This window comes from Poecilia reticulata, chromosome 17 (genome assembly GCF_904066995.2).
Source record: "Poecilia reticulata chromosome 17, P_reticulata-male-v2, whole genome shotgun sequence".
Classification (NCBI taxonomy): domain Eukaryota; kingdom Metazoa; phylum Chordata; class Actinopteri; order Cyprinodontiformes; family Poeciliidae; genus Poecilia; species Poecilia reticulata.
Window position 1 is genome coordinate 27,509,797 of NC_088846.1, and position 17,736 is coordinate 27,527,532.

General features: G+C 40.3%; 1 protein-coding gene and 1 pseudogene across 2 annotated transcripts in view; one reads left to right on the forward strand and one right to left on the reverse strand.

Annotated features, from left to right (window-relative positions):
- The window catches only part of LOC103479951 (cyclin-Y-like), an 18,812-nt gene extending 11,692 nt beyond the window's left edge, over window positions 1–7,120 (forward strand). For both annotated transcript variants that reach the window (XM_081598219.1, XM_081598218.1), the window contains 8 exons: window positions 56–90; window positions 402–496; window positions 586–621; window positions 830–887; window positions 2,506–2,625; window positions 2,851–3,017; window positions 3,545–3,707; window positions 4,635–7,120. In XM_081598219.1, the coding sequence (XP_081454345.1) occupies window positions 56–90; window positions 402–496; window positions 586–621; window positions 830–887; window positions 2,506–2,625; window positions 2,851–3,017; window positions 3,545–3,707; window positions 4,635–4,751 (791 nt within the window). In that variant the 3' untranslated portion in view covers window positions 4,752–7,120. The remainder of the gene's footprint in view (window positions 1–55; window positions 91–401; window positions 497–585; window positions 622–829; window positions 888–2,505; window positions 2,626–2,850; window positions 3,018–3,544; window positions 3,708–4,634) is intronic.
- Window positions 7,121–13,553: 6,433 nt separating this feature from the next.
- Window positions 13,554–17,284, reverse strand: LOC103479948 (frizzled-8 pseudogene; annotated as a pseudogene).
- Between the last annotated feature and the right edge of the window lie 452 nt (window positions 17,285–17,736).

The following is a 17,736-nucleotide window of genomic DNA, read 5'->3' on the forward strand; positions in this document are numbered from 1 at the left end:
ATAATCATAAATCATCTTTCTGTTTTTCATTTTTGTCCATTTTTTATTTTTACAGTGCGAGAAAAACGAAAGAGCCTCGTCATCAATAATGTGAGTGCAGAGTAAAAACATAATTAAGTTGTTGATCATTTTAATGCAATTCTTCCTGTTAAATATGATGTTGCACATCACTGCATTCACAGAATCTGTCAGGCTTCATGTGGGCCAGACTAAACAACGCCTGCTGTAATCCAGTCTCTCTCTCTCTCTGTGTGTGTGTGTGTGTGTGTGTGTGTGTGTGTGTGTGTGTGTGTGTGTGTGTGTGTGTGTGTGTGTGTGTGTGTGTGTGTGTGTGTGTGTGTGTGTGTGTGTGTGTGTGTGTGTGTGTGTGTGCGTGCGTGCGTGCGTGTGTGTGTGTGTAGCACGGCAGTCTGAGGAGAAAATACAGCTCCTGCTCAACCATCTTCCTGGACGATAACACAGTCAGCCAGCCCAACCTCAAATACACCGTCAAATGGTTGGGACATGAAAACTGTGCATTCATAGCAAAAATATTTCTGTTTTCTAGCTAATTGCTCACTTTTCTCTTTTCTTTTGCTTTCGTAGCGTCGCTTTAGCCATTTACTACCATATAAAAAACAGGTGAGGAGCCCTGACAGGCATCATCTGTCCACTTGATGTAAAATTTTAGATTAAGGATTTTTTTTCTTTTTGTCTCTTGAAATTTCCGATATTGAACTGAATCTGTAGTGTTTTATTTTTTTGGACTTTGTTGTTGCTTGACATATCTTAAGGTAAACATGAATTGAAGTCCAAAACTTCAAGATAAATATTTTTTTTCCAATTGCAGAGACACAAATGGAGGCATGCTGTTGGATATCTTTGATGAAAAGCTTCATCCTCTCTCAGTGAGATTTTATTCTTTTGCATGTTTTGCATGCTATGTTAGATTGTGATCTTGTTTCCGTGATGCACTACACAATGTTGTCCATCCATCCATCCATCCATCCATCCATCCATCCATCCATCCATCCATCCATCCATCCATCCATCCATCCATCCATCCATCCATCCATCCATCCATCCATCCATCCATCCATCCATCCATCCATCCATCCATCCATCCATCCATCCATCCATCCATTTTCTTCCGCTTATCCGGGGTCGGGTCGCGGGGGCAGCAGCTTCAGAAGGGAGGCCCAGACTTCCCTCTCCCCAGCCACTTCTTCCAGCTCCTCCAGGAATCCCAAGGCGTTCCCAGGCCAGCCGAGAGACGTAATCCCTCCAGCGTGTCCTGGGTCTTCCCCGAGGCCTCCTCCCGGTGGGCCGTGCCCGGAACACCTCACCAGGGAGGCGTCCAGGAGGCATCCTGACCAGATGCCCGAGTCTCAACTGGCTCGTCTTGACGTGGAGGAGCAGCGGCTCTACTCTGAGTCCCTCCCGGATGACCGAGCTTCTCACCCTATCTCTAAGGGAGAGCCCAGCCACCCTGCAGAGGAAACCCATTTCAGTCGCTTGTATCCGTGATCTCGTTCTTTCGGTCATGACCCAAAGCTCATGACCATAGATGAGGGTGGGAACGTAGATCGACCGGTAAATCGAGAGCTTCGCTTTTTGGCTCAGCTGTCTCTTCACCACGACGGACCGGTACAGCGCCCGCTTCACAGTAGACGCTGCCCCAATCCGCCTGTCGATCTCCCGCTCCCTTCTTCCCTCATTCATGAACAAGATCCCCAGATACTTAAACTCCTCCACTTGAGGCAGGACGACCCCCCTGACCCGTAGAAGGCACTCTACCCTTTTCTGGCTCAAGACCATGGCCTCGGATTTGGAGGCACTGAGCCTCATCCCGACACAATGTTGTGATGTGAAAAAAGTTCATATCACTTGAACTTTTTCATGTTTTCTAACATTGTAGCCATAAACTAGTGAACATAAACTAGTGAATTCAGTTGAGATTTTATGTGATAAAAGTGAAAGAAACACAATCCAAATATATAATTGTTACAAATAATGATTAAAAAAGTGTGACGTATTTGCATGCACCGTCCTTTATTCCTAAGTAAAATTCAGCACAAGCAGGTAATCTTATATTGCAAGACAAAATGGGAAAGTCTTCTATATGTAGATATGAAAAGTTAGTTGGACATCTCAAAGATTTGCAAGTATAATTGCAACAAAAGGGGATTTCACAGAATTTTGTATTAGTTTTATAACAGGAAAAATGTAGTTCTTTAATATTCATGCATGTTTTTGTCAGACGGTGACAAAAGTGAAAAAGAGTTGTGATATAAATGATTTTTTAAGGTAAAATGTGAGGAATGTTTTGTTAGTAAGTTTATTTATAGGATTATTAAAGAGTTTATTTAATCTGGGGGTAAACTCTTCAATCATTATTTAAATCCTTATGGATTTCGGTGCCAGCTCTCATATTTTATTAAACTATATCCTGAAGTGTAAGAGCTTTTAGGTTACTAATAACTTCCTTTTCTCATTTCTGTCCATCTTTTGCTTCCTGTCTTCCAGAAATCAGAGGTTCCGCTGGACTACAACCAGCATGACCCGGAGCAGAAGCAGATCTACCGCTTCGTCAGAACCCTGTTCAGCGCTGCTCAGCTCACTGCTGAATGTGCCATCGTCACACTGGTGAGATTTCTGATCATACTGCAAACATACCCAACTTGTTTCTTAATGTAAAACAAAATCTGGAAAATTACTTCCCCTGGTCTTTGCATTAAACGTGCATTAACCTTTTTTGCAAAGGTTCTCAGGAGGAATTCAGCACAGAGTGAATGAATACTTGCAAAATTATTCAGGCATAAAATTGCATGAGTAAAATAATGTTCTTGTTGCACTGATTTGGTTCTGCAGGTGTACCTGGAGCGACTGCTGACCTACGCAGAGATTGACATCTGTCCTGGAAACTGGAAGAGGATTGTTCTGGGCGCCATTCTGCTCGCCTCAAAGGTCTGGGATGACCAGGCTGTCTGGAACGTCGACTACTGTCAGATCCTCAAGGACATAACCGTGGAAGACATGTGAGTCAACTCTGTCTGCGTTCTTTGGTTCGATTTAAAAGGACCACATTCGAGTGCAAGCTGCACAGAGCATTGTGAGGCTTTAATAGCGAAGAAAACAGAATTTAGGAACAGTTTAGCATAATCAGAAAATAATGACGGGTTTCAAGCTTTCAGTTTTTGGAAGATGTTGCCGATGCAGACTGGATAAGTTGGATGGATGTAAATTAAATTAAGCTAATTAAAAAAAAAAAAAACATATTGGATTTATTTGCATGCAAGAGCAAGCAGTGCAGTATTTTATGTTACTTTAAAGAATCTCATTTTTTTCTGTAAACGTGCAAAACTCACCACAGTTCGAAATCACACCATGTAAAATTAAACAAGTATTCATTGGAACTTTAAATGTGAACAATTTATGTAAAAAAGAGACAAACTAAAGCATAGCTGGAGAGCCGTTCAGATCTGTTTTTCTTACCCCAAAAATATTCTACGTTTAGTAATTCAGGAATAAGATCGAATGTTTTATGTTTCTTATTTTTAACCAGGAATGAACTGGAGCGCCAGTTCCTGGAGCTGCTGCAGTTCAACATCAACGTTCCGTCCAGCGTCTACGCCAAGTACTACTTCGACCTGCGATCGCTGTCAGAGTCCAACAACCTAAGCTTCCCGCTGGAGCCGCTCAGCAGGGAAAAGGCCCAGAAGTTAGAGGTGGGAACGTTTTCATCCAGAAGGAAGCAATGTGTTTTATTATCCTGCTGTAGTTGCTTTAAGGCGGCTTTTGGGGAATTTCTTAAATCTGGTGGGATCAAAGAATAAAAATGTATATTTCTTTAAACAAACATTGTTGCAGTATGTAACCTAAATGTGGCATGTGATGATTATAAGGTAGAGACCATTTTACTTGTCATCAAGTAACATATATTGTTTTCATTGAAGTCTGTTGTAGAAAGAAGAAGCTTTTTTTTCTTATTCTGATGTTTATTATCATTAAACAAAGAGCACAATTAAATTAAACAAAGAAAAGAGGGAGCATTCAGTACTCTTTTATTAGAAGCCGGTGCGCTAAAATCCTTAAAGTCAACCAATCGTTTGGGTTATTTTTGCAGAAGCTGCTCTGACAAGGTGGTTTATTTAAAGAAATGTACTCAGTATAACTTGTTATTTTTATAATATCACAAACACTTTGAATTGTTGTTTCTTGGGGTATGAATGACATGGCGTCTTACACAATAAGACGCCATGTCTCCATGTGAATCTGGTGGGACACGAAGGAGAAAATGTGCAAATAAACCTCTTGGCTTAACTGGTTACATGTTTGCTTTTACTGCATATCTTTAACAGCAGTTTTCTAGAAGCTTCGGAGTTTCAAAATGGGACAAAATTTCATAAAATTTTAGGTATCTTATTAGTTGCGGCAAATTGGACAAAACAAACTATGATTTCAGATTTCTGACTTTTTTATTCACTGGCCCTAATCCTCAGCCGAGGCAAATCATTAAGACAAGAAAAAAATAGATTCTTAGTTACATTTCTACAAAATAACCTCAGTGGCTTAACTATGATGAAATGTGTGTCCTGCTGTACCAAAAACAAAACTCTCCCATCCTTACTGGATTTTTTCCCCTCTTTCCAAAGGCAATTTCCAGACTTTGTGATGACAAATACAAAGACATCCGGCGAGCAGCCAGGAAACGCTCGGCCAGCATGGACAACCTGTGTGGGAGACGATGGGTTCCTGCAATCCTCTCCTAACCACTGATCACCGTCCAGGAGCCTCACGGCACTGACTGGACCACAGACAGCAAACCTTCTGGTTCCTCTGGATCCTCAGTGCAGAACTTGATGGATCTATGTGCAACACTGGAGTTGGAAGATAAAACACCAGAGAAGTTTGTTCCTTAACATGATGCCTTCGCAGTGCCTCGACTTGTCTACTGACTGGGAAGATGCAGGAATTTTGGAGTTTTCTTTCACCTGTGAAAAGACAAACAGCTTTGGATCGAGTTCTGGGTGAGGAGAAGCCTTTCAGGACATGACTGTGAAACATCTGCTCATGTTTCTAGGCTTCTCCTGAATTTGTCTTAAGATAAACGTCTAATATAATATTTTGTTCAGACAACCGTACAAAGAGTATCATTTATTTTGCTCTGCAATTCAAACATTAGCCTAGTATAGAGCTTTTTATTTATTTATTTCCTTTTTATAGTCTTCTAAACAATGAAAGTGGTCTTGAAGGTTTACAGTATTTCTGGAGTACCTCTTAATACTCAGGTAGAACATTAAATATGTCAATTCCCTGTGATGCTCCATATTTTATATATAAGGACGGGAACATTTGGAAGTAGCTCAGACTGTACATAGAAGGTGGCAGGAATGATAAAATTAGTAAAAATGTTCATTCAGACATGAGTGACAGTTTCTTCTTTTGGGTTAAACAATAGCAGGAAAGTTTGTTTTTTTCTAAATAGTGTTTATAACATAAAATCCATATTTTTCCCCCCCAATTATCAGTATTACTATGATCTTGATGTCAGTTTTAACATGTTTTTCACAGTGGACTACAGAACACCTCACTCTTATTGGCTCCATTAAGTATTAGGATTAATCCTTAATGAGAACATAGAGCAGCCGAGAAGTAAAACCATCTTGTCGGGACTCTTTGTGTCCATAAAGATCTTTCTGTTAAACTCTTTTCAGAATAAAAAAAAATTCTAAATCGAGTTATTTTGTGAAATTTTCTCAAAGGATTGATTTTGTGCTGACAGGTCAGCCGATACTTTAAATGTTGAAAAGTTTCTTTAAAGACACAATGCAGGGTTTTTTTGAAGTAGGGCGTTAAGATGGAGAATCATGCGTTCACACTGCAGCATGAAGTGACTCAATTCCGATTTTTTGGCAATTCCGATGTTTTTGCCGGGGCCGTTCACACTGCCAGTAAATGCGACCTGTATGCGTTCTGCAGTGTAAACGGGCAAACGACCTGAAGTGTCCCGCATGCGCACTAGAGGGCGCAATAGCGTCAGCGTTCTCAGTGTTCTGCCAACCGCCATAAAAAGAAGAAGAAGAGCTCAGTGTTTGCGGAAGTAAACATGGAGGCTAACGGTGGAGTTTAGCTTACATATTTGAAGTTGTTATCCGGCCGGAGCAGCATATTAATAATTTAATCCTCATATAGTCCATCATGGTTGATGTTTTTCTTCCCACTTGCGCGTATCAGGACGCAGAATAGTGAGATTTGTTGAGAATCAGTGACGTTCAGTTCGGATGAATGCGGCCTGGACGTTATGGTCGCATTTTAATCGGATACGTATCGGATATGAGAATCCGACCTGTGCTGTTCACACTGCCATGAAAAGATCATATACATGACGCATTACGTAAAAAAAAAAATCGGAATTGGGTCACTTCAGGCTGCAGTGTGAACTCACCCAATAGAGACGCCTAATTTTATCATGGTTCCTCTAAGAGAAAATGTCTACCAGTGAAGTAACCTAAATGTTTTTAGTTGATAATGCAGAGGCATTGTTGTGAATTTTTCAAGCTGTAATATTTCTACATCAGATAATTATGCCGACTGCCTTTGCAGAGCAAAACTTACTGTTGTCACAGACAGCGGAGCAACTTGGTTGCATTTTATCCATGCAAGAATTTATGAGAATTGAATTCCTGTTCCAGAATTTCTGTTAAAAATATTCATAAAGCTCTACATAACCTGACATTTAAAAAAAAAAAGCAAAAATGAACTTTTTACGTAATAGAAAGTTTCATGTAAGAAATGATCAAATTTGTCATTTGGTGATGTCATAAAGTTGAGGAAGATAAACCTCAACAACAAACTGCATAGTAGATGGATCAGAAGCATTTTTTCTAGATTTCTCAAGTTTATTTTTGTTTGTGTTGCTGCAGGCCTCAAATAACCAGTGAAACATAAAAACATCTCTGTAAATCAACTCTAAAGTCCAGATTAAAGGCAGGAGAATGATCAGAAAACATTAGAAGAGGAACAAGAGTTATCTGTTTTTATTTAGTCAGTATTACATGCTACACCTCGTTTCCAGTCTTACATGTGTCTTTGTTCAGTGTCTCTTATCATCTGTTACATTAAAAATAAGTTTTACTGACAGTTAGTGGATCCCTGTTTTTACCGCCGGGTGAGAAAGAGAAATATATATTTTGTTTAAAACCTCAACAAATGGTGCAAACAAAGCTGTTTCCTGTTTTACATGATTAAACAAACAATAAGGATTTTTACAAAAATGAAATAAAACTGTAGCAACCAAAGACTTTTCTTTATCAGATATAATTTAGACCCTTTTGAAGCATCAAATGTATTTTTCCCCAGAATGTTTTCTAAAAACAAACATCTTCATTCTGTTAAATGATCCATTCTATCAGCATTAAGCAACATTTTGTGTTCAATTAGCACAAATATATTGTTTCTTTTGAATTAGTCTGATTACTGAGCTAGAAATGCATTTATTTATTTTATGAATTATCTTTGTACAGTTTATAAAGAGTACAGATTCTCAGAAAAGGTTGTTATAAATTATGGTTTTGTTGATTTGTGTTTTGTAATAAAAGAAGATATTCTTGTTTAGTAACTGTGAGTCATTGATGCTAATTTGTGCATTTTTAACAACTTTAGGATTGCTAGACAGCCTATATTTGTTTTACGAAGCATTTTTCTATTATTTTTTAGTTCACATACATATGCATATTACTTATTATACAGGCAAACAAGTAAAATTGTTGCAATACTTTATTATGGAACAATTTCAAACAATTTGAAGTCTAACATGCTACAAAAAAGTCAAGGTTATTCCAGGGAAGGATGTCCTGTCAACGAGAAAAAAAGAACCCAAAGCTCCATCTCAGACTTTTCAGTCTTAACATGTGAAATGTTGAAGGTCATCATGGGACTATTTTAAAAACATTACTTACATACTCTGCAGTTTTATCTCAAGAGTTGTAATAAAAAAAACATCTCCACTAAAGCCAAGCGAATTCAAGTTGTAATTCAAATTCTTAGTTATCTGAATATGTGTGAAATCACTCCACCAGTAAAGTAATGATTTCCGGAACAAACTGTTAACTTTCAACAACATTTTGTTGTATTGGTTTCTTTACCTGTAAAATATCTGACAGTTGCAGCTCAACCAAAATTCTGTGTTCATTTTTTGTAAATTTTGCAATAAAAAAAACAAACGGTGAAAGAGTCAAATCAGCTAAAGTTAGCTGGCTGAAAATAATAATAAAAAAGATTTAAAGGCGTTCGATAATGAAATGTTTGGTTTGTAGTTTGGAGAGTCTGACAGCACAGCAGCCTCTCTGCTCAGCTGTTGTCTGGATAACCGAATGTCTGCTGCAACAGACACCCTGACCTGACCTTTGACCTTTCACATGACCACCTGAAGACCCCGAGACGGACAGATTCAGGTCAGAAAGGCTCAAATTACACGAAGACTTCTTCCCTGTAGGGTTTATCCTCAGCTTAGCACGAAAGCAGACCTTTGCCTTTTGACTTTTAAACGTCAGAAAGTAATCGACAGAGAATTATTAAAAGGATCACATTACCACCAGTTTATTTATGATGAAGGGTTTTCTTAATTTAGGCATTATTTCATATTGTAAGACACCAGAATTTGCACATAATTTTGTTTTGGTGTGTTTTAATACATATTGCTCTGCAAATTTAAGCAGGTGTTATGATCAGATTCCGACTCAGCCTTCGTACCAAGTACATTTTACTTTTACTTGTTACGTTTTTGGGTAATTTCTTTTTAATTGTACTTGATTAACAACATATCGAAGTAATGATACACTTGAATTCAAATTTAGGCTCATCTACCCACTTCAGTTCTTTTTTACTGTTAGTTCTAATTTCACTTCTTATTACTTTTATTTGCAGAAAGATTGTGGCTTATACTGCCACCTAGTGTCCGGTTAGTCAACAGAGGCTATTAAACTCAGAGTTACTTTTATTTTGAAGCGATTTAAAACAAACGTGTATCAGATAAACAAATTAAACATATAGAAATTTTGTAATGATTACATTTAAAATCAAAGTAATAAAACTGCCGATACAAAGGGGTAAAATAAGGTTGTTGAACTCAAATTTAACCAGTTTAAGCAATCCTACCGTGGACTGGTGAGTGATGACAAAAATAAGTTATATATTTTTAAAAATCCTGATGTGTCAGATATGAAACTCTGAAACCAAGAGCTTCATTTGTGAGTTATGTTCTGGACGTCGATACATCAATCTTCCTCCCAGCTGGAGGTAATCCAACCTGCATCATCCTGAGGTGCAGCAGCGCTCTCTCATGTCATGAGTCAGGGAAGAAGGAGATTGGAAAAATGGAAAGGAAAAAGAACATCAGCAACCAGCAGCACATCAGAGAGGATGTCAAAGGCATCCAGAGTATCGATCCCACAACATGCTCCTCACCTCCGAGGCTGAGAGGTGGGATAAACGGCCGGATGGAGGTCTGGGTGGTCCCTGGTGCCTCCAGCTCACAGGATAAAATCCATTTTGTCTTCCCTTGATGTTCCTGATGGAAGAGTAGCAGTGGGACCAGCAGAGTAATTGAGGAGCGTTGTGTTGATGAATACTGAATAGTTTTCAGTTATTGTGTTAACTGAAGCTGAAGAGTTTCCCTTTAGGGACCGTTTGGCTGCACTGCAGGCAATGATGCTGTATTTGATTTTATTTAAACAGATGAAAAGAGAGTATTTAAGCAGAACCTGTGGGTTTTTTCTCTGCAAATGTTCCTTTCCTGCACCTGAGGGAAAACTAAACTCCAGAATGAACTACTTTTGAAGCTGTTATGACAAATATAAGCTGTTGCACATGTCTAATCAGGACATTTGGCACAGCTTGTATCTGGGAAGCAAAAGAGATAAATAAGGCCGTAACTTTTTATTTGTAGGTACAAAGAGAACTACATAAAATCTGGATTCTCCTCAGTGAATCATATTCATATTTTCCACCAGGAAAGCATCAGTCAGGTGGGTTTTAGTGCAGGACTCAACCAGCTACATTATAATATCAAACAGCTCTTTTTCATTTGCAATCTAACGAAACACTTAAAGATAAGTCTAAAATAAAAACAAGAAATAAACAGGTTTCTTTTACAGTGAAAATCAAAATGTCACCATTCCTCCCCTGACATATGAAGTCATACTTGTCCACCTCTTGGTGGCGCTAGCTGCTAAACAAAGATGGTCACTTTATCAAACTGGGTTAAATAATTTGGTGCCACATGCAGGATTTTAATCACTGTCATTTCCTGCTGAGATAAAGTGATTAGTGAGTTATATTTACTCTGTCGTGTTTATTTTAGTACTTTTTTTTCTTACTTTGTGTCTAAGAATCGGAGGGCAAGTAAATAAAAACTTTAACTCTTTTGGCTTACACACTTTACCTCTCTCTGTAGGTGACATTTTGTTTTAAATGCTTTTATTTGTGAAAAAGTGAGATTTGCAAATCAGTGTTTGTTATTCCCTAAAATGTTTTTTACTTGATTTCCATTTTGCTAATCATTTTCATCACTTTGAATTGTCAGTATTTACTCAGATTCTTTCTATTTTTATCAGTCTGCATCATTTCTAAATTTTAAGGATATTTTTGTAAGACTACTTTTTATTTCTACTTGAGTATTTTATTAAAGTAACACTTGGTTATAATTATGATAAATTTGGCTAGCCATGTATTTTAAGCTTTACAATGCAAATTAAGCTCACGAAGTTCCTACAATTTATCCAGTACCAATAAAAATCTGGTTGATTTTACAGCTTGCACCATTCTTATTGTATAGGATTTATTTTATAATACAAAAGATACTTATTATTGTTACTATTTGTTTTATCAGGACAGGTTTCTCTTGGATCTCAGTGAGACAGTCTGTATAAATAAAGGTAAAATATAATAAAAAAATGAAATATGTAATTGTACGGTCTAGGTTACTGAGCTATGCTTATCTAAATTCATAAAATATTACTTTATTGGAAAAGATTAAATTTCTTTTATTGAAAAAAAAAGATCAACAGCTTGAGATTTTAATAAAATAAAACATTTTAATGAGCTTGAATTAAACAAATACATTGTATATTAGTACATTTTGCACACAAAACATTAATTTAATAATTCCTAACAATGCATTTCCCCTTCCCGGGTCTTCTGGTTCATCCCTTCATGCCTCCAGGCACAAACAAGCAAATATCTTCTATCATGGCAGGACCTGTCACTTAGGTCTGTTTAAGTTAAACTGCGTTGTAAATCAGCCGTGACGTGACAATAGCAGTCTGTGAAAGCTGAAGACTTCCCACCCAGCTTTGTATACTTTGTGAAATGGTAACGTTCCAGTAGCTATGCGACCTTTAATGGGCCACATAAGCCATTCAGACATGTTAACATGATTTATTGTGAACTAATCGCTGTAGGACATCTAATTAGATCATTACACAGAGACTTCATTCATAAACAGCCTAATTGGAGCTAATGAAGAAGGAGCAGGATTCTCTGGGTTGCACCAACAGGAGCTGGATGGGACGAGCGCCTCCTGAGCTGACAAGTCAACGCTTTGTTTATGTTGGGAGGAGATGGATCAGGCATGACCTCTCAACCCGTTTCCTCTGTGGATTTCTTTTAGACGGGTGGGGGGCTTGAAGAAACATGCTCACGTCGCTGCCACTGGAGAATAGCACACACATGTGCAATGCTGGAAAAGAAAGCAGCATGCCTCGAGTTTAACAAGCGCAGACTGAGCAATTTGTTCTCATTGGAAGGTCTGACCAGCTGCAGTTCCCTGATAAATTCAGGAAGATAGACAGGATCACAAAAACAGACTTTTTCGACGATTTTAAATACCTGCGGCGACTTCACAGTCTTCTCTACTGTGTCTTACAAAATATATATCTTTTTTATTCCTAAAATATGTAACAGCTTTTTAAAAATTGCAATCACAAGTTTTAATGTATTTTGTTGGGATTAAGTGGAATTGCGGTGGACAAATGTAAGTTTATTTAACAAACAAAAGCTCTGAAAAGTGTGGAGTGCATCTGCATTCAGGCTGCCTGAGTTCATTTTTCTCTTTTAGGAAAACATTTTGCTGTAATTAGAGCTGCATTGAAATAGGAGAACATGTGAACATATTTTGTAAGTTTTAACTCAGGCATGAGGTTGTATATTGGTTTGAATTTTCAATAATTCTTACACACACACACATATATATATATATATATGGTGTGGTTCTGGAAGGTGAACTTTCACCCCAGTTTCAAGTCCTTTTCAATGTCTAACAGGTCGTGTATTTATATCCATCCATCTTCCACCTTTCCTGTCTCTGCCAAATTAAAACATCCCCTAAGCATAATGCTGCCAAGGCCATATTTCACAGAGGAGAAGGCGATGAGCAGTTTTAGAGTTTATTATTTATGAAGAGCATCACTACTTAATCTCTGAAGTCTTCACCAAAAAGTTAGTCTTTATATACAGATGGGGATTGATGGCACTTCAGGTTCTTTGTTTAAAAGAGGAGAAAATTATTGATCATTTTCTTTCAACATTAAATCTGTAGATACCTAATAAAACCAGCTGAAGCCTTTACCAAGGCACTGCAGACGCTTCTTTGGTTTTAATGGGAACATTTGATTTGACTAAAATTAAAGACTTGGATTGAATGTAGTCTAATAAAAACCCCAATTATTTCTAAATAAATGTTTGTTTTCAACATCTTAACATCTGTTTTAAACTGAAATTACAGGAACAGAACCAAATTAAACGTTAGAGCATGCAATTTTTTTCCACCTTCAGTTTAAAAAAAACTAACAGAAATACACTTCAGTTTATTACCATTGCACCACAAGGTGGCAGCATAAGTTGATGAAAAGTTTCAACCTCATTAGGTTTATTTATGTTGCTCCATTAAGGCTTTTGAGTTAATCTGAAAACTTTATTTTCTTCACTGAGACGATAAAAACCCCAATCTGATGCGCACTTGTAACCGCTGGACACAAAACGTCTCCAGACCTCAAAGCACCTCTGACTGACAGTGTTTTCCTGCAGAAGTCTAACGGACCACACACTGATCGGGCCGTAATTACCTTTCCATGCAGCACAGAGGGAGTCAGCCGGCCGGTTACAAGCCTGTCCCTCCAGTCTGACATCTTAATTAGAAGCCTGAGGCTCAAAGGGCTACAATGTAAATAATATATCCTATTTGGAGTCATTTAATCGTCTACCTAATGCATCCTTAAATAAGCAAAGCGTATAAGTTTCTTTATTTTTGGAAGCTTTCATTTCACCAAAAGCAATTAAATCTGGACAGCAAGAAATATGTTCCACTGGTATTTGTACACCTGTGTGAAACATGGAAAAAAGCAGGAGATCATTTTACTCCAAAATGTACTTTTTGAATGGAAACAGATGAAGAATTAATAGTAAATATGCATTTAAAAAGAAAACCACCTGCAGTTGTTTTAATCAAATATTTACACCATTACAACAAATTAAAAACAACTCAAGCGTTTTGCAATAAAGCACAAGTAAAAAGATCCATTAAAATCCTTTTTATTTTCAAAATAAAGTTTTCTATCAAAGTGGGAATTATACATATTTACAGTCTTGTGAAATTACATATACAAATATACAAAGTATGTACAGCAATAATTATATAAATACACTCTATACGAGCTGATGCAACCCGTATGAGGCAGTTTTAAGGCATTGAATGGATGGAGAGCGAGATCTCGGCTTGGGGCTGCTTCAAGCGCAGCGCTCTCATTCTGGATGTTTAAGACACAGCGGTTCTTCACAGTAGGAAGAAGAAGAGCCCCAGGTATAACACACAGCCAGGGCCGGCCTGAGGAATAACCAATAGTGGACGCGTCGACAAATGTGGCAGCTTAAAGAAAACCTTTACAGCTAGAAAGTTTTGGTAGCTGTCATAGTTTCAAGTCAAGTTAAAGATTTCTGCTGACTGTCGGAGAGAAAGTGAGTTAGTGAGAGAAATAATGTCTCGTTTTGTCATTGTGGCCAGTGACTAAATCAGAAAGAGCAGCTAATGTTTTCATCTACATGTCTTACTGAGCAGCTTGGTAAATGCACATTTAACCATTTCACTTGCACAATGGAGAATTAATGCAGAACATTATTAAATTATATTGTTTCCAAGACTGCTGATGAACTGGTCTGACTGGCACTCTGAGAAAAAGAAAACCTAAAAACACTCAAGGCTGATCGATGATTTTTACCAATCAAGTGTCTGTATAGATTCTTATTTTACTTTATCCAAATCTGATAAGTTAGGTTTTTATCTGATAAGATTTTTGATTCGGTCTTTGCAGCCTGGTACAATATATAATAAGTAAGATGAATGTAATTAACTGCTGGCTCAGTTAACTGTTAAAACGGCTGTATTTAACGCAAAATGCAAAGAGAAATGAAAACAGAAAAGTCATTCAGCAGAGCTGAAGGATCTCATACAGACATGGATCAGTCCTGCACATTAATGCCATCAGCTGCATGCAGAGGTAGAGTGATTGTATGAGTCTAAGCAGACTTTTAAATTACGACTATTAACATAAAATCAGCCAACTGAAGATGTGACAACTTACCCAACCCAAATTGAACTGTTAAATTTCAGAAACATTTAAAGGTCATGATTTATAAACAGTAAGAGCATTAAAAAAAAAAAAGAAGTTAATACTTTACCCCCCTGCTTAGTCTGCTTATGCCTCTGGCCGGCTCCGGATGTATGCATTCATTTAATCCCAGATAAGACTCTGCATTCTTCAGGGCAGGTACATTGTTCTGCTGCTGCTGACAGGCTCATTATTTAAAGAGAAGCCATTAGGCGCTCATTAATGTGCTAATTACAACACGCTGATGGACAATCCGACACAATTAGTCAGAGCCCCGCCCCCAAAGTTAAACCCGTACGTCATTTGGATAAGGCAAAGGAGCACGTGTTCAAACTGGTCTCAGAACTTTTTAATAACATAAGGGCCAATCCGTCATCTTGGAGTCTCAGTTTTTAATAATTTATCTAATAAAAAATATTCCAAAGAGCGGCTTTTTACAGTTTTAGGGCACCCTCAGCAGCCGCGCTCAGACCCGGGACAGAGGCATTTGTTTGGGGCAGGACACTGAGCTGGCCGTCCCGGATCTCCAGGTCAGTCCGGTACTCACGTCGCTGTACATGGATCCCGCTGACGCTTTGCTCCCCCAGCAGCAGCGCGTGCAAAAAGTCCGCCAGGACTCCAGGGTCTTCCCTGACCAGATCCAGGCCCCTGAGGTGATCCCCACCAGGAGACACATGAAGTACTTCAGCATGAACACGGCATAGTCCGGCCTCTGCCTGCTGCGGTCCGTTACGCACGTACAGTTATGCGTAATCTCCCACGTCTGCCTGTTGTGCTGCTCGTAAAAGTAGCATGCCACTATGACGGTGGCCGGGACGGTGTAAAGAACCGTGAAAACGCCAATCCGGATCATAAGGCGCTCCAGTTTGTCAGTCTTGGTGCCGCCTTGCTTTATAACGCTCCGGATGCGGAAAAGGGAGACGAACCCGGCCAGGAGGAACATGGTGCCGATGAAGAGGTAGATGACCAGCGGGGCAAGCACAAACCCCCGCAGGTTATCCAGGTTCTGGTTCCCCACGTAGCAGATCCCAGCCACAGAGTCCCCGTCCACCGAGCTGAGCGCCAGAACCGTTATGGACTTCAGGCTGGGGATGAGCCAGGCGGCCAGGTGGAAGTACTGAGAGTAGCTGGCGATCGCCTCGTTCCCCCACTTCATACCTGCCGCCAGGAACCAGGTGAGGGACAGAATCACCCACCAGATGGAGCTGGCCATGCCGAAGAAGTAGATGAGCAGGAAGACGATGGTGCAGAGCGCAGGACCCGTGGTCTCATAGTGGATGTGCTCTGCGCCGCTCTCCCTGCTGCAAGCCACTTCCTCATGTCCGGCGATCAGCCTGACGATATATCCCACCGACACGAACATGTAGCAGGCAGAGAGGAAGATGATGGGTCGCTCCGGGTACTTGAACCTCTCCATGTCTATGAGGAAAGTTGCCACTGTTGCAAAAGTTGAGATGAAGCAGAGGACGGACCACAATCCGATCCAGAACGCCGTGAAAGTCCGCTCCTCCTGGGTGAAGTAAGGGTTGTGGCACGGCATGGCGCAATTGGTGATCTGTCCGGTCTTGACGCGGTTGTGCAGCGGGTGGCCCTCCGCGGTCACGGGCACCATGGGCGCGCGGCAGAAGCAGCCCGTCTCGCAGGGAGACGCGGCAGGTTTGTGTTTCCCGGGGAAGCCTCGGCCGTAGCCGCTCTTCTTCTTGTTGTACGGCTTCAGCGGCCGGTTGGTCGGCTTGGCCAGCACGGGAGATGCGGTGGTGGTCTGGCTCCGGTTGTAGTCCATGCACAGGGTGTCCTGGTTGCCCTGCTCGGGCAGCAGGTCGCACCTCATCCGGTCCGGCCATGGGAAGCCGTACTGGCTCATGAGCGGCGCGCAGCCAGCCTTGGCCCGCTCACACACGCTCCTGCACGGCGGCAGCGGCTTCTTATAGTCCTCCAGACAGATCGGCGTGTACATGCTGCAGAGGAAGAAGCGCAGGTCCGGGGAGCACTTTATCTCCACCAGCGGCCAGAACTGGTGCACCTCCAGCCCGGCTTCGTCCTGGGTGTCGTGGTTGAACTGGTTGGGCATGTAGGTGAAGTTGTACCCGATTCCTTTGCACAGAGGGACGGATATCTCCTGGCACTGGAGCTCCTTGGCCGCCTTGCAGCGCGTTGAGTGCAGGATGAGGAGTAACAGGACGCACCAACCCGGGACGCGCACCTCCATCGTTGCCTTTTGTGCGCAATCAGTCCAGGACAAAACTGACAGAAAACTTGCGCTCTGCAAGGGAGTCCGGTTAATCCAGAAAGTCTGTCAAACTCATACTAAATTATGTGGACTTTTCAGTCCACATAAACCCAAAAGGAAAACGTTGCTGTCGCGTAATCCGGAGATCCTGCCTGCCTCCTCGCTCTCCTTTGTGTCAGTGCTCGCCGTGTCTGTGCATGCATGCTCTGTGGCTGACAGGCGGGCTGCATTTTATATGAGGAGAAAGAGGACACTCCCCCCGGAGGGACAGGAAGGGAGTTCAAGTCAATCAGGAGTTCCTTCTGTAGGTGTTTGCTCAAAATGTTCACCCTGGAGGAAAGGGTTACGATCACTTTGTCCTTGTTTACGTTACGCAAAACGCTTTACAAGAAGTCTCTCTCTCTCTCTCTCTCTCTCTCTCTCTCTCTCTCTCTCTCTCTCTGTCTCTCTCTGTGTGTGTGTGTGTGGTGATTGTTTGGGAAGAGCGTTGTGGGTTACAATAGATACATTATGAAGGAATGCAGTTAGGCATCCCAATTGTTCGTGGTGAACTAACAGGTCAACTGACGGAGCTTTTTAGGTCAGCAGAACGCAACAATGAGGACATGAGAGCACAAAACGAGACCAGCGCTGCTGACATATGAAGGCGGTTCACATCGTTTTTATAAATTATAAACAAAATGGATGTACTTATTGTCCAAGGTGTTCAGACTCTTGCAGAAAAAAAGGAAAAAAAAACTGTATAGATATTTACAAGAAAAAATTACTTGTACTTTTAATTTAATCTGTTGTATATAATTAGATTTTAAATTTCCTTAATGAGAGCAAAGCGGAATCTAAAGCCAAATGTCTTGTTTGTGTTTG